The 13499-nt window shown below is 35.7% G+C and overlaps 2 protein-coding genes across 2 annotated transcripts in view; one reads left to right on the forward strand and one right to left on the reverse strand.

Annotated features, from left to right (window-relative positions):
* Positions 1-20: 20 nt before the first annotated feature.
* LOC110068268 (fatty acid 2-hydroxylase-like) lies at positions 21-11275 on the forward strand. Its single transcript, XM_020775647.2, has 5 exons — positions 21-308; positions 2979-3041; positions 3415-3843; positions 6357-6609; positions 7535-11275. Exons 1-5 carry the CDS (start codon positions 21-23, stop codon positions 7609-7611), a joined length of 1110 nt encoding a protein of 369 aa, XP_020631306.1. The 3' UTR covers positions 7612-11275.
* A 388-nt stretch (positions 11276-11663) lies between these two features.
* Positions 11664-13499, reverse strand: part of LOC110068292 (uncharacterized) — a 12753-nt gene continuing 10917 nt past the window's right edge. The window contains exon 8 of the mRNA XM_089297444.1: positions 11664-13419. Coding sequence (XP_089153570.1) covers positions 13003-13419 — 417 coding nt within the window. The 3' untranslated portion in view covers positions 11664-13002. The remainder of the gene's footprint in view (positions 13420-13499) is intronic.

Raw genomic sequence — 13499 nt, forward strand, 5'->3', positions numbered from 1 at the left:
GACTTTTGAACACGTACCTAATGGCGAAAAGTGACGCAGAAAGGTGCGTTGCTAAAATGAAACTTCCTCAGTTTTCTGTAGAGGAGGTGCAACAGCACAACACGGAGACAGATTTTTGGTTGATCCACCGTGGAAAGGTGTATGATATTAGCGAATTTCTCGAGCGCCATCCCGGTGGGAAAGATATTTTGTTGTCCTTTGCTGGCCAAGATGTGACAACATTGATGACTCAAGATGATCCTCACAAACACACTACGTTTGCGTATGGATGGCTTAGAAAATACCTCATAGGACGTTTAAAAGGCGAGGTAAGTAAAATTGTCCAACCCTGATAGCGTTTGGTTTCTCGTGAGGCAGTTTGCTTATAAGCATTTGAAGGCGTTTTCCCCCAGGAGAGAGGTCAATCGAGCGCCAAATTTGCTTGTGTAGGGCTCTTTACTAAAGCTTTTAATAAATTTATAGCATGTCACATTCTCGTTAATGATCACCGTTGTTAAAAAGCTTTCAGTGAGTGTCTTTTGTGTTGTTTTGTAGTGAAATATTACAGCTTTGTCTGTTTCATACTGCATGATCTAGTTGAGCTGGACGCTGTTTTCTCTACGCTTGACTTCCTCCTCATTGTACCATTGCATAAGCTAAGTTTATAATTGGATTCTCCGTTAGATTTTAATATAATTTCAAAACAACGTTAGAGCGGTGAAATACTGAACGGAAAGAAGGTCTATAGGTACTGCTGTTTGAAATAAGGTTTTTTTTACTGCAGAGTTACAGACATTCCGTGCTGGAAAAATATGTCTTGATATTTTATGCTGCCTCACGAATGTTTTAAAATGCCGGTTTCTCATGGAAATTTAACAAGAATGCTTTTCATAGGGTGTTTATAATTGTAAAATGTTTTGTCAACCCTAGGGCTTTTTCTCTCTCAGTGGAATAAAAAAATGTTAAAATATCCATTTGAAAGCACCAGTTATGAATTTAGTATTTGTTATTATCACCAGGTGTAACTTAATCGCCAAAAAATATCTAATTACAATAACAAACGTGTTGTGTTGGTAAAGTGTCCAGAGGCATAAGGATTGTTCTGGAAGTAAGTGTAACAGCTAGTCAAGTGTTTTTACACAGCAGTTTCAATTTCTCAACCAGAGAAGAGGGTTTTGCATAATTGAACGCCATAAAACTACGCTGTGAACTTCCTCCCTCCAGATGTAAGCAAAACACATGCACATATTTTAGCTAACTAGTTTTGAAGCCAAGGTTACATGTAAGACTCCAAACCATGTTTACAAATAGAATAATACATATATATTTCCCATACCTGTAAACAACATTTATCTATTTGCAAAGGTTCTTTGCTCCTTGTTTTGCTGAATTTTGTGAGGGAATAAGAAGTTTGTGAATTCTTAATATTTAGAATATTCAAGGTTTTCTAGAAAGAGCTGTTCACTTCTTCATGTACATGTATTTACAACATATGCTTAAATTATGCTAATTGTTTTCACTGTGCAATTGAGCAGTAACAATCAAAAGGTACAGCCAACAATGCATTCAGTTTGTGATTAGTTAGCTTATAATAATTAGACATGAGCACAGTTACAGTAGGCTTGTAATCGTTGGTTTTATCTGTCATGTCATGAAAAATGCAAATCATAACCAATCAATAAATAAAGTCCAGAATCTGGGATGTGATATATGTTTGATATATATATAAACAATCTCACCAAGATTTAGGTCTGTGTGGTTTTTCATACGTACATTATTCAAAGAACTGTTTGACACTAATAATTATTTATAGAGCTTTGTATTGAGATGCCATGTTGGTGTCGCTTGGAGGGGCACCGTTATGACAGCTGTAAATTATTGTGTGGACATGCATGATGAGGATTGATCGAAATATCTGTCACTGAGTTGTGCCGTTTAATTGAATTAACTTAATTATTACTCTAGAACTGTGACACATTGAAATTATTACTTTGTCTAATGTAAGGACTGTTCAGTCAGCAAAAATCTAAAAGGTAATTTATAATCTTTTGAGCTACATGATAGTCTCCTTGGGTCACCATTTTAATGTTACATATCATAAGAGCATGTAAATGCAAAGGTGCTTAAATTACATAGTGTAGAATAACTATTGTCTGAGTGGGAGATAATTGGCTCAAGGTCCATGCATCCTGGCCAAGAGCCAATATCCTCCCATCTGGCTCAACCCAATTCAGTCAACTTATGTATTATGTCACACCACCTGTAGTAAACTTGTTGGAAGACGTGAAAATTTATTGGTGAAGTGTATGTCTTACAGTATAAATGAATGAATTAATAACTATTGTTGACTTGTGCAGTATTTGACAGAATTTTTTAGACCAAGTTATACATCAAAATGTTTTTCTATAGGATTGAGAGAGTGGCACTATACTTTGACACAATGTTGGTGAAATTAAAGAATTACCATGCACTTTCCTTTTTTTCCAGGTTTTTTTTTTTTTTTTTCATTTCTCATATGCCTTTGTGTGTTACTTGTTCCCTTCAGCGTGAAAAGCTAGTGGCTAAAAGCCTATTTTTTTTCAAATGATCTATTGTCATTTTTTAAGTATAATTTTATTGGAAATATATTTTATGATGGTTGTACGTCATCTAGTTTTTTATCAGGTGTTTTTGTTGTGATACATGTGATATTTGTTATTCCCAATGCTCTCACTAATTACAAAAAGCCAAGCGATGTCTGACAGGGTGAGGGTTGCTACATGTACTTTTGCAATTCATCAGTGTCACAATTCCTAAGTCTTATCACTACATGTATGACTTGTACTTTCTGTGGGCCATAAATTTCATTGAGAATGTTTTACTGTGGACGAAATATTTTTGTGGTCACTTTGATACTAGTTGTTGTTAATACATATTAATAAATATATAATTATTTGAATTTATATAATGTACGTGCATTGTTGGCTCCTTTTGACTTAAATTTTCCTTATAAATAACAGGAAAATGACAAAGAATTTGACTCAACTACTAAAGAAAATCTGCCTATGGATGGATGGAGGGAGGTATGAAGTGTTGAATTATATGTTCTACGATTATTTTGGGGGTAAACTATTTATGGTAAATGATTCCTTTTATTCATGAACTGTATATTTAATGTACATGTATGTGTTACATGTAAGTACACTGTAGCATATTTTGAAGTAATGACTTTTTTGCTGCACACTGGTATTTCAAAAGATAGCATAGTAGTTAGTTTTTGTTAACACTCACCTACGGGATACACTGTGGCAATTAAATCCAGTTACCTGTTAAACAGCCATAGTCTATGTAACAGACAACTGCAGCAAAGTGTGATACTCATGAACATGTTAAATGGTTCAGTATTGCTAACTTTCCTCCTCTCTGAAAACACTCTGCGTTGTGCTACTTTTTCAGGATCTCATTGATTGGAACAAAGCAATTCTGCCGCAAGTGGGAAAACTTGGTGCAGACTACCTAAACTGGGTTCACTCACCTGTTGATCGACCCTTGAGACTCTTTGAGTCTGACTTTGTGGAGTTCTTTTCAATGACGCCCTGGTACGTGGTGCCGATAATCTGGATACCAACAATGCTCTATGTGTGCTTTGTGGCCTACCAAGATCTGACTGCTAGGAATGGAATTGGAAACATTAATCCAGATTTTCTAAATTCAGAGCCCAAGGTCTTTTCTGTGTTTACGTTGCTGTTCCTGATAGGCATTCTTGTTTGGTCTTTAGTAGAATATTGCTTGCATCGTTTCTTGTTTCACCTAATCAATCATGTCCCTGCTGATTCGCCATTTTGGATCACAATCCACTTCTTTCTTCATGGCCAACATCATAAGGTTAGTGATACACTTGTATTTTGTTTTGTTTTGTTTTTTAATTATAGTTTCTCTAATTTTAAAACATAGGCATGCAAGGCGTGCAAGAGTTATTATTTTTTTTGTGAAGTCTTGGAGATAGGAGCATTCATGGAGCTGTTTACAGCAATGATGTGGTTAATTTGACAAGTTTTTTTGGTTGCGATGTACAGCAAGAAAGAAACTAGGAATTTATGATGTACATATGATGTTACATTGGTAATGGTAAGATAGCTAAATAGTAAGCCATAAAATGTTTGACTGAACAAACTACAGTAATCCGACACATCTCCAGATTAATATAGATACCATCTTATTTTTTTATTTGATGCGTTCTTTGATACAACCCACACTGTGATTGGTGTGACACGTGCACATGCATAACTCCCTCACTCACTGATCACATAGCCCTTCCCACCCCCAAGAGGAATTTTTGCTCGAAAATACTCAAGTTAAGAAACCTTTTCGCATTTTATACGAGTCCTAAGTTTACCCTTTTTACACAACACAATGCAACAACACTACTTCACTGAAAATAGAAAGAAAGAGAAAAAAACCTCTCTGACACATTGAAAGTCTGATTTAATTAAATTGCACTTTAACTTGGTGCCACGCAGTCTTCAAAGAACATTTGAGCAGTTTTGATACTTTTTAGCTTTAAAAATATCGGACTGAAAAGAATGTCATAAAATGCCTATCAAATAAAAATAGATGTCTACTGCAGAGAGGTACAAACCGTCCAGAAATGAAAGCTTTTTGTTGTTAAATATCCTGGGAACAATAGCCGATAACTTGTCAGCTCTAATTGAATTTACTCCCATGTAAAAAACAAAAGTGTTAAGTTACCATTTGTAACTAAAGATAGCAAACATCCTGTGGGAAAGAGTGGTGACGATTCATCAGCTCTAATTGAATTTACTCCCTTGTGAAAACAAGAGTGTCAAATTACCCTTTGTAACTAAAAAATAAAAATATCTCGTTATATTTGCATGCAACAAGAACAAAACAGTCGTTACCTGCACTTACTATTGTAAATGTTAGAACTGTTTCAAATCTAAATAGCCTTGTCTCCTCTAAAACATGTCCTAAGAACTGGAAGTGATGATTTATGACCTCTAATTGAATTTACTCCTTGTAAAAAACAAAAGTATCAAGTTACCTTTGTAACTAGAAATAAATATATCTCATTGCATTTGCATACTACTAATTCACGAACTGTTTCAAACCTCAAGGCTCATCTCGTCGTAACTAAAATCGTCAACCTAACCCACAGAAAACGTCGAAGTAAACCCAATATATGAATACTTCCTCCTCTTTTATAGAAGAATAAATATGGCCCTTCTAAACTGCGTCGGGATCAAATCTTCTCACATACCATTAACCTTAACAACAAGAAATTTGATTGGCTGTTTATAGTAGATCCAATCTGATTGGTGTCACATACATACATCTCTCACTCACTCACTCACTCACTCACTCACTCACTCACTCACTCACTCACTCACTCACTCACTCACTCACTCACTCACTCACTCACTCACTCACTCACTCACTCACTCACTCACTCACTCACTCACTCACTCACTCACTCACTCACTCACTCACTCACTCACTCACTCACTCACTCACTCACTCACTCACTCACTCACTCACTCACTCATCCATTGACCCGTCCATAACATACCCAACGCGCCAACTAAGAGGTATTTTTTTCACAAAAAAATAACTCAAAAACTGTAAGTTTATTTTGTCTCATTTTTACTGGAGATACAGGCATTAACTTGGTAAATGACATTGGTCCTAATAACAAACAATCCTCCCATAGAAAATAGATGACAGCTATACAGTTACCACAATACCTTGTGAACCTGACAATTAGGCACAAGGAGAGTCAATATTATTTTGTCCACTTTCCTTGATGCTAGGTTTGAAGATTTTAAAACTTTTCTGTATGTTTTTTTTTATGAGTGTTGTGAAGTGGTTATCTTTTTTCCTACTTGCTCACAAACTCTCTCATCCTCTTTGTCCAAACTGGAACACACCTGTAACGCCATCATAACTACCTATGGAGGATTCAAATTATTGTTCTAAGTGGTACCGGAATGTGACTTTATTTATTGAGTGTGTCATGAACGAGTCATGGCCAGATGGGAAAAAATATGGCTTGAGGGACATGTGCTAACTGCACCATGTCCATGAAAATGTTTGCCTGGAGAACCAAATATTTTCTGCCCAGCCCATCCTAACTCAGTCATTAAGCTACATGTACCATCTTTATTGATCTTGATACAAAGAGGCTTCAACTTCTTCATTGATGTGATATCTAGAATGGAAATTTGAGTTGGATGGTATTGGTGGTTGGTGGGTGCCACTGTAGGGGTGGGTGAGTGGCAGTGGTGTTTGTGTGTGGTTCGTGGGTGTTTGGTCAGTGTATTGGCATTGATGGTGATCACAATAATAATGAATGAAGTTTGTTATTGTTCAATTTAACTCAGGTGCCTTTTGATAGTGGAAGACTGGTATTTCCTCCTGTAGCTGCTGGTGTCTTGGCGGCAATCTTCTACAATGTGTTTGCTATACTCTTGCCACTAGCCATTGCCAGAAGTATCTTTGCAGGTGGTTTGTTGGGCTATATTACATATGATCTCATGCATTACTACCTCCACCATGGATCACCGACACCTGGGAGTTATCTCCACCAGCTGAAAAGATATCATGTGTCCCACCATTTTGAGGATCAGCAGAAAGGTGGGTTGAACTTAACAAGAATATTAAAATACTGCAATTTAATGAAGTGTTGTTTTTGTAGGTAATTTTAAATGTTCATTAACGAAAACAAGAGACTGGAGCCCGTAGTACCTCTATACATTTCTATACTTGTCAACATATACCTACATGTACCTAGAACAGTTTGTTTTTAGTTTTTGTTCAGAGCAAATACTTATAAGGCAGTGTATTTTAATTTGTGGAGTTCTGCCTTGCAGTTGAACCTTTCTGTCTAGAATTCTTAAGGGAAACAAAAAATGGTTGAGGTTGGGTTTCAAGATAGCTGATCTTAAGTGGCTGAAAAAGTATATTGAACCAAGAGAAAATGATTTGAATTTGAGATAGCATGGAGTTCAAGATAGTGAGGTTTACTATATCTCTGTATTACTTTTTGCACTTGTACAGAAAATGATAAAAAGTTGCAACCTCAAAGTTTTCTATTGCATGTGGCTCAAACATGGTTTGGTTTATTTTGACTCACAATAAGTCAGTCTCTAACAGCTGTCTAAAATATAACTACTAGGCCACTACAACTTCTTGCTTGTTATGGACAATTATAAGGAATTGGACCATTTTATCATGATCTTAATTTTTAAATTTGTTGTTTTAATTGTTAGACTTGACCCAACGCTTTGCTTTTTAATATTTTTAATTTAGTGTGTCTTGTATCTTAGTCTTTTTATAATATTGTTTCATATTTGAGAATCTTTCTATATTTTTAATTTTTAAACACTTTATCTTTTTATTCTGTAAATATTTATATGAGGGCTGTGGACTGGTTTTTCAGTGATTACTGTTGTGCGCTACCCTCAATAAATAAATAAAGTTGATTATTATTGTTGTTGTTGTTGTTGTTGTTGTTGTTATTAAATATTTTATTAATTAATTTCTACTTGTTGTTTTGTAGGTTTTGGTATTTCCAGCAAGTTGTGGGATTACCCATTTGGCACCTTCCCTGATAAATTAAATGTCAAGGCAGCTTAGGCTTTATGTACACTGTCTATTAATTAAAAGTAATGTAATTGAGGAAGTGGTAGATAATTCTGTTTTGATGTTGCAAGGCAATTAAGTTATGCGGTATTTATTGGTTAATCAATGATTCACTGTCAGGAGAAAGCTGGGAATAGAAACCAAACCAGTGGATTATTTTTCTTGCACTGGCTAATTATCCTGCACCAAAGTGTGTTTTTGCAGTGGCCATATTTATTGGGCATGTTTCCAAGTAGTAGGAAATGTTTGCATAATTATAACAGGAGGGGCGATAATTGGTAAAATATGAGACTTGCCAAGATTCTCAGTTTCTTGTTTGGAAATCTGAGACTGCAAGTAAAACAGTTTTAGACTTTGAGACATAAACACACAAAAATGAGACTTTGTGGCTCATTGCGAAGAATTCCCAGATTTTGAGATTGGTTAAAACATTTCAAAGACCCAAGAGTTTCACTTTCCACCCCTAACAAAGTTATTTCACCAAGGTGAGACTAATGTTGTTTTACCACAAACATTGGTGCATTCTTCACTGCTTTGCACATTTACATGTGCTCAAGACAAATACTCCCCATATTTATATGTTGTGCTTTCCAATCTCTAAGGCTCTCATATTTTCCACTTTCACATGGCAAGTTCTCCAGTTTTACCTTGATAATGGACGTTAAATATTTGTTTTATTCAACAATGTGGCACTGTACTACTAACAGTGTACCTGGTTCTTACATGTATGTATGAAGAGACATTGTTTTATTTTATTGTATTATTTCAATCTTACACAGTAATTAGTCATTGCAATGAGATTTCATCATTCAAAACATGGAGACCTAAGGCATTTGATTTTTGTTATGGAGGGAGATGCAAATCATGGCCTAAAAGGAAAGGGATGTCTAGTTTTTAAGGAGGTCAGTCACGGTATTTTGAGTTATCTTGGCCACATACAAAATTACCTTTAAATGGTAGGAAACCTGAAAATAACAGTTTAATAGGACAGAAAAACACCAAATACATAATGAATAACCATAAAGGAACAAGGATGGCTAGGGATGGAGAAGATTAACAGAATTACTAATGACAAATTTGAAAAATTGAGGTTAAACTTTTCAATATGCGCAAACTATGACTGAGCTCCTTTAAAATGCAAGCAGTCTTTTTGAAATGTGGCACCAAAATTTTGACAAAACATCAAAAAACGTCAAGTGCTATATGTTTATCAGGCACAAGAGACAGTGTTTCATCTAATTTCCAAACACTCACAAAGAGAGTTGAGAATACAACTTGCAGCAGAGTATTTTTGCTACAATTGGGGAGGTTTTTGTAAAGTAATGAAACACATTATTGAGTTTTGATATGTCTTCTCAGTTAAAGTTATCATAATCGTAATCTGGTAAACACCATCATAGTTGTGATTTTGTTTTTACTTGGTGAATTGTTAGGGAGATTTTTAGATACATATCAAACACAATAGTGAATGTTTGATCACAGATGAACCACTGAGAAAAGAGTCTAAATGCAACATCAGTAGCAGTGTTTTACCTGGAATTGAGAAACCTAATTTTGTGATCAAACTTACTTTTGTGTGGGAAAATTTAGAATTAAAAAATCATTGTTGATCTGACATCATTTAACATTCACTGTGCATGTAAGCTCCTTAATCTTTACTGGAGAGTGGAGATAGAATTCATGGCACCATTTTTGAACAATCGTGCCATTGGGAATATTTTCAACCAAAAAGTTAGCAAAAGGAATGTATGATGTTTTAAATGTAGATCCTTTTTTAATGCAAAAACTATGCTGCACATTTACTTGACAATGACATCCGACAATGTTGAAATGTCAAATATCCCTTTCGCTAATTTCTGTTTTGAATTAGATGTAGGGTTCTTTTATATAAGTAAGTCTAGGGTTATTTTAATCAGGGGCATAATATTGGTTAAAACATCATGTTAAAATTGAGAAGTAATATTTTGTAATCAAAAATAATTTTCTTAACTGATGCATTAAGGTGTTAACTTTGGACTTAAAGACAGTAATTTTCACAAAGAAATGTATTTACAATAATTTATTGAGTAGACTAAGAATATTAATTAGCAACTCAACTATTTATTGTTGTCAGTGATTACTAACTTTTGTAGTTTTCATGGCAAGTCCTTCTTGGAAAGCAAAAATAAAACTATGTGACTGTAATTTTTAAAACTTAATATTAAGTTATTAAATCGATACTTATTCATCACTTAGCTCTGTAGAATGATATCTGCAAGTGTTGTTGTTCATTAGTGTACGTGTAGACTGTAAATCTGCCTAACTTTGCTATATTTTGAGTTATTTGTTGATGCATTTTTACTTCTTGGGTTTTAAGTTTAATTGTATTGTTTTAAAGGGTTGAGTCACCAGGTAAAGGGAATGTTCAAAATAATTAGTATCAGCAACAACTTTCATCTCAAGCTGTTGGAGCTCATGACTGTTCAGCTGTATATTTTGTAGAATAGCTTTTAACTGTAATGTACCTTGTTCTAGAGGATAGACTAGTTATTGTAAACTAAGGCAAGTAGACATTTGCTGTGGTTTACTGCAACTATGTAATTTCACTTTCTTAAAGGAATTTGCATAATTACACATAGTTTTCTAAACGGAAAAATCAATGAGAAGAACTAATAGGAATCTAAAGGTAAACAAGGACAACTGATTGTGACTAAGGACAATTACAATGATTGAGAAACAAGAAATTTTCAAATTACAGTTGACTCCCGATAACTCGAACCTTCAGGGGAAATAGTAAAAGGTTCAAGTTATCGGGAGTTCGAGTTATTGAGGGTAAAATTGTATAGAAAATGGGGTGAAGGGAAATGCAAATTACTTCAAGTTAGTGGGGGGTTCGAGTTAGCGAGGGTTCGAGTTATCAGAGTCACTGTATTTTTTTCAAGGTGTTCTGGAACAATTCTACCATATAATGATGATGGGCATCATTGCTTTGATTATCGATAGCTTTTGATTGTAGTAATGGTAAACCAATGGAGAAAAGGCTGGTACCATAGTTTCTTGTTGGAAATTAACCACCAAGTATGGTTTCTAGAGGAAAGTATGATTCAGTAATATTACTTTGGTGCCTACTTGGGGCATTAGGAACTTAGGCCTTGCCTGAGAGGGCGGTGAGTGCCAGAGTAAGGAGCAGGTGCTAGGTCAGTTTGGGTGGCTGTTTGCTGGAGCTATGAGTTTTTACCAGTGTCAGAAGTTGTTGCCAAGATAGTCCCAAATGCCAAGAGCTTTCTTGCTTGACAAGTATAAGTTTCAAACTTGTGAAAGTGAAGTGAAGTACATTTACTTACCTTGGCAGAAGTTGATAAGCTTCCAACCATGGTCAATAGCATCCCAACCAACTTGACAAGAGACGTCTTGATGTTTGGTTGATGCTTATTGACCTGGCACCAGGTTGACAACAACATTGTTTGCCAGTTTAAGCTTTGTCCCAGATTTTAGGCCATTTGGCTCATCACTTAACCTGGCAGGACCTCAACATATTTTATTATTAAGATTGTATCAACTTGTAATTTAAGTAATAACTGATTACAGTTTTTTTTTTTCTGGAGCTTGTTTCACAAAGTTTTTCTGGAGCTTGTAATACATGTGTGTGTGTTCTGTAATAAATATTAATTTGCACCAACCTGACAGTATGTTTTTATTGTTCACATTTGGTGACTTAGGGGGACACTTCTTGCGCAGTGCTTTTTAGACTTATTTCAATCTGGGGGAGAAGAAAATAACTTGCTCAAAGTTGTGCACAGTATGATACAGAAGTGTAAAGTGCAGGAGAGGAGCATCACTGCTACTCTCTCACTCTTGGCCGTTGTGCTTCGTTCTTGTGTGTTGTACAGCACATTCACTAAACTGCCTGCTCTACAGTAACCCATTAAATTCAGGAAGTAATTTGTGGTAGACTGGAATCTTCTAAGCAGCAGCATCGCATGTGTGGCACTGACTTGATACTAGAGAATTATAATGCTGCTAACTGAAAAACTGGCACAGACAAACCGCGAGACTTGAGAATGGAATTATGCTTGTAAATGTACTTTGCAAATTTATTTGTATACACTCTTATTCTTGTTAAAGAGAGGGTTGGCCATTACATGAACATACTTCACCGCTACTTTACTTACTTTACATGTTTTTCTAATTTTTATAATATATTGTAATGTTTTCTTAAATGAAATCTTAATGATCTCTAATTTTTAAATAACTTCTATTAATAGCAATAACAAACATGTTTAATGAGTTTTAACTCACTAAAGACGTCAAATTTCTAGGACTTGTAGTGTTCTCTTGGCTATTAAATAACCCTCTCAAGGTAACTAAGTTGGTGCCCATTATGGAAAACAGGCTTTTTGCCAGAAGGGAGTCCAAGCGTCCTTTGGATGGCCACTTTCTAAAGAAAATTGTTAGTTTTATTTCTCATATGCTGCCTTATAAATTGTTCACTTGAACAGGTCCTACAGCACATTTTGGACGGCCACTTTTCAAATTCTGGCTAAAAGCGTGATGGAAAAATAAACCAACAGTGGGACATAATGTTTAGCAAGGCTGCAAACCATTAACTAAAATACACAAGATTCTTCTGTTTGAAAAAGTCGGGCTTGTATCCATGTAGCTGCTCCTGAAGAAATGAATTGCATTTCTTCATTCAAATTTTTAAAATGGAGTTAACAGAGGCAGCATGGTCAAGTGATTAGGGCTACCATCCAGGCAATCAAAGCTGAACTGAAATAGCATGCACATTAGGCATTCTGCCCTGCCACCGCAATATTATTACAAGCTGGAGTTGAAAGGTATACCATGGATAGAGCAAATGTCTGGTATAGTATAATATTTAGTATAATTGTAATTTCTATTTTACTTTAAAAAATAAAAGCCTTGCAACATAAGAGTGGTATCATCCTGGAAGAATACATGTAGTAAGGTCTATTTTCAGGCAACAACTAATAATTATTACATAATGAGCTTGAGTTTTTTATAAGTGAATAATCAACAAGCACAGTTGATTAACACTCACAGAAAAAGAGGGGGGAGTGCATTGTATTTTAGTAGACACCCAAAAGGATTGCAGGCTTCAATTTACCAGTATTTTACAACCATTTTAGTCAAAAATGAAGTCTGATAATATTTCCATTTAAGCACAATTATGCTTGTGCTATCATGTCCTATCAGCAAAAGGACAATTATCAGATAATCATTGATTCCAAGATATAATCATACCGGTAATAATCATCAATTCCCAGATTTTCAATACAATACTTTCAGTGTCCTTATAACATAATATATTTTTATACAGTTACCTTTAATAAATGCTATGCTAAATAAAATGTTATGCATTAGCAGTTGGGAAGAACCATGTTATCATTGTTTCTCAGGGAGAGGTGGTGCACTTGGCTCTGGTCCTGCACTATAGGGTGGGGGTGCATAGTTTGGATATCCACCTGGTGGGGGAGCAGCAGCTTGCCCCTGAGGAGGATAATATCCTGCCGCCTGTCCTGCCATAGGATACTGTCCCCCAGGGGGAGGAGCATATGGGGCTGGGGGAGGACCATAGTAATTGGGCATTCCCTGGGGGATGGCTGATGGGTTAACCCCCTGAGGCTGGCCTTGCAGGACACGCCTCTGAAAGAAAAATAACACTTTAAATGTCATGTTTCCAAGGCCTATTTTTGTGACTTCTGGAGTTTCCAACATGCATGCCAGTTCCCAGCCTCTATGCCCCATTTCTGTTATCATTGGTGTCCAGTCTCCTTTGGCCTTGGTCTCGAAGAACCCCAACTGCGGACAAAAGTAGTGTATTTGCGTGTTTAGATGCTTGTATTAGTACTGGGTATGGCCCTATTAAGATTATAGCATGC

Source organism: Orbicella faveolata, unplaced genomic scaffold (assembly GCF_042242905.1).
Source record: "Orbicella faveolata isolate gen_17 unplaced genomic scaffold, um_ofav_v1 contig_3, whole genome shotgun sequence".
Taxonomy (NCBI): Eukaryota; Metazoa; Cnidaria; class Anthozoa; order Scleractinia; family Merulinidae; genus Orbicella; species Orbicella faveolata.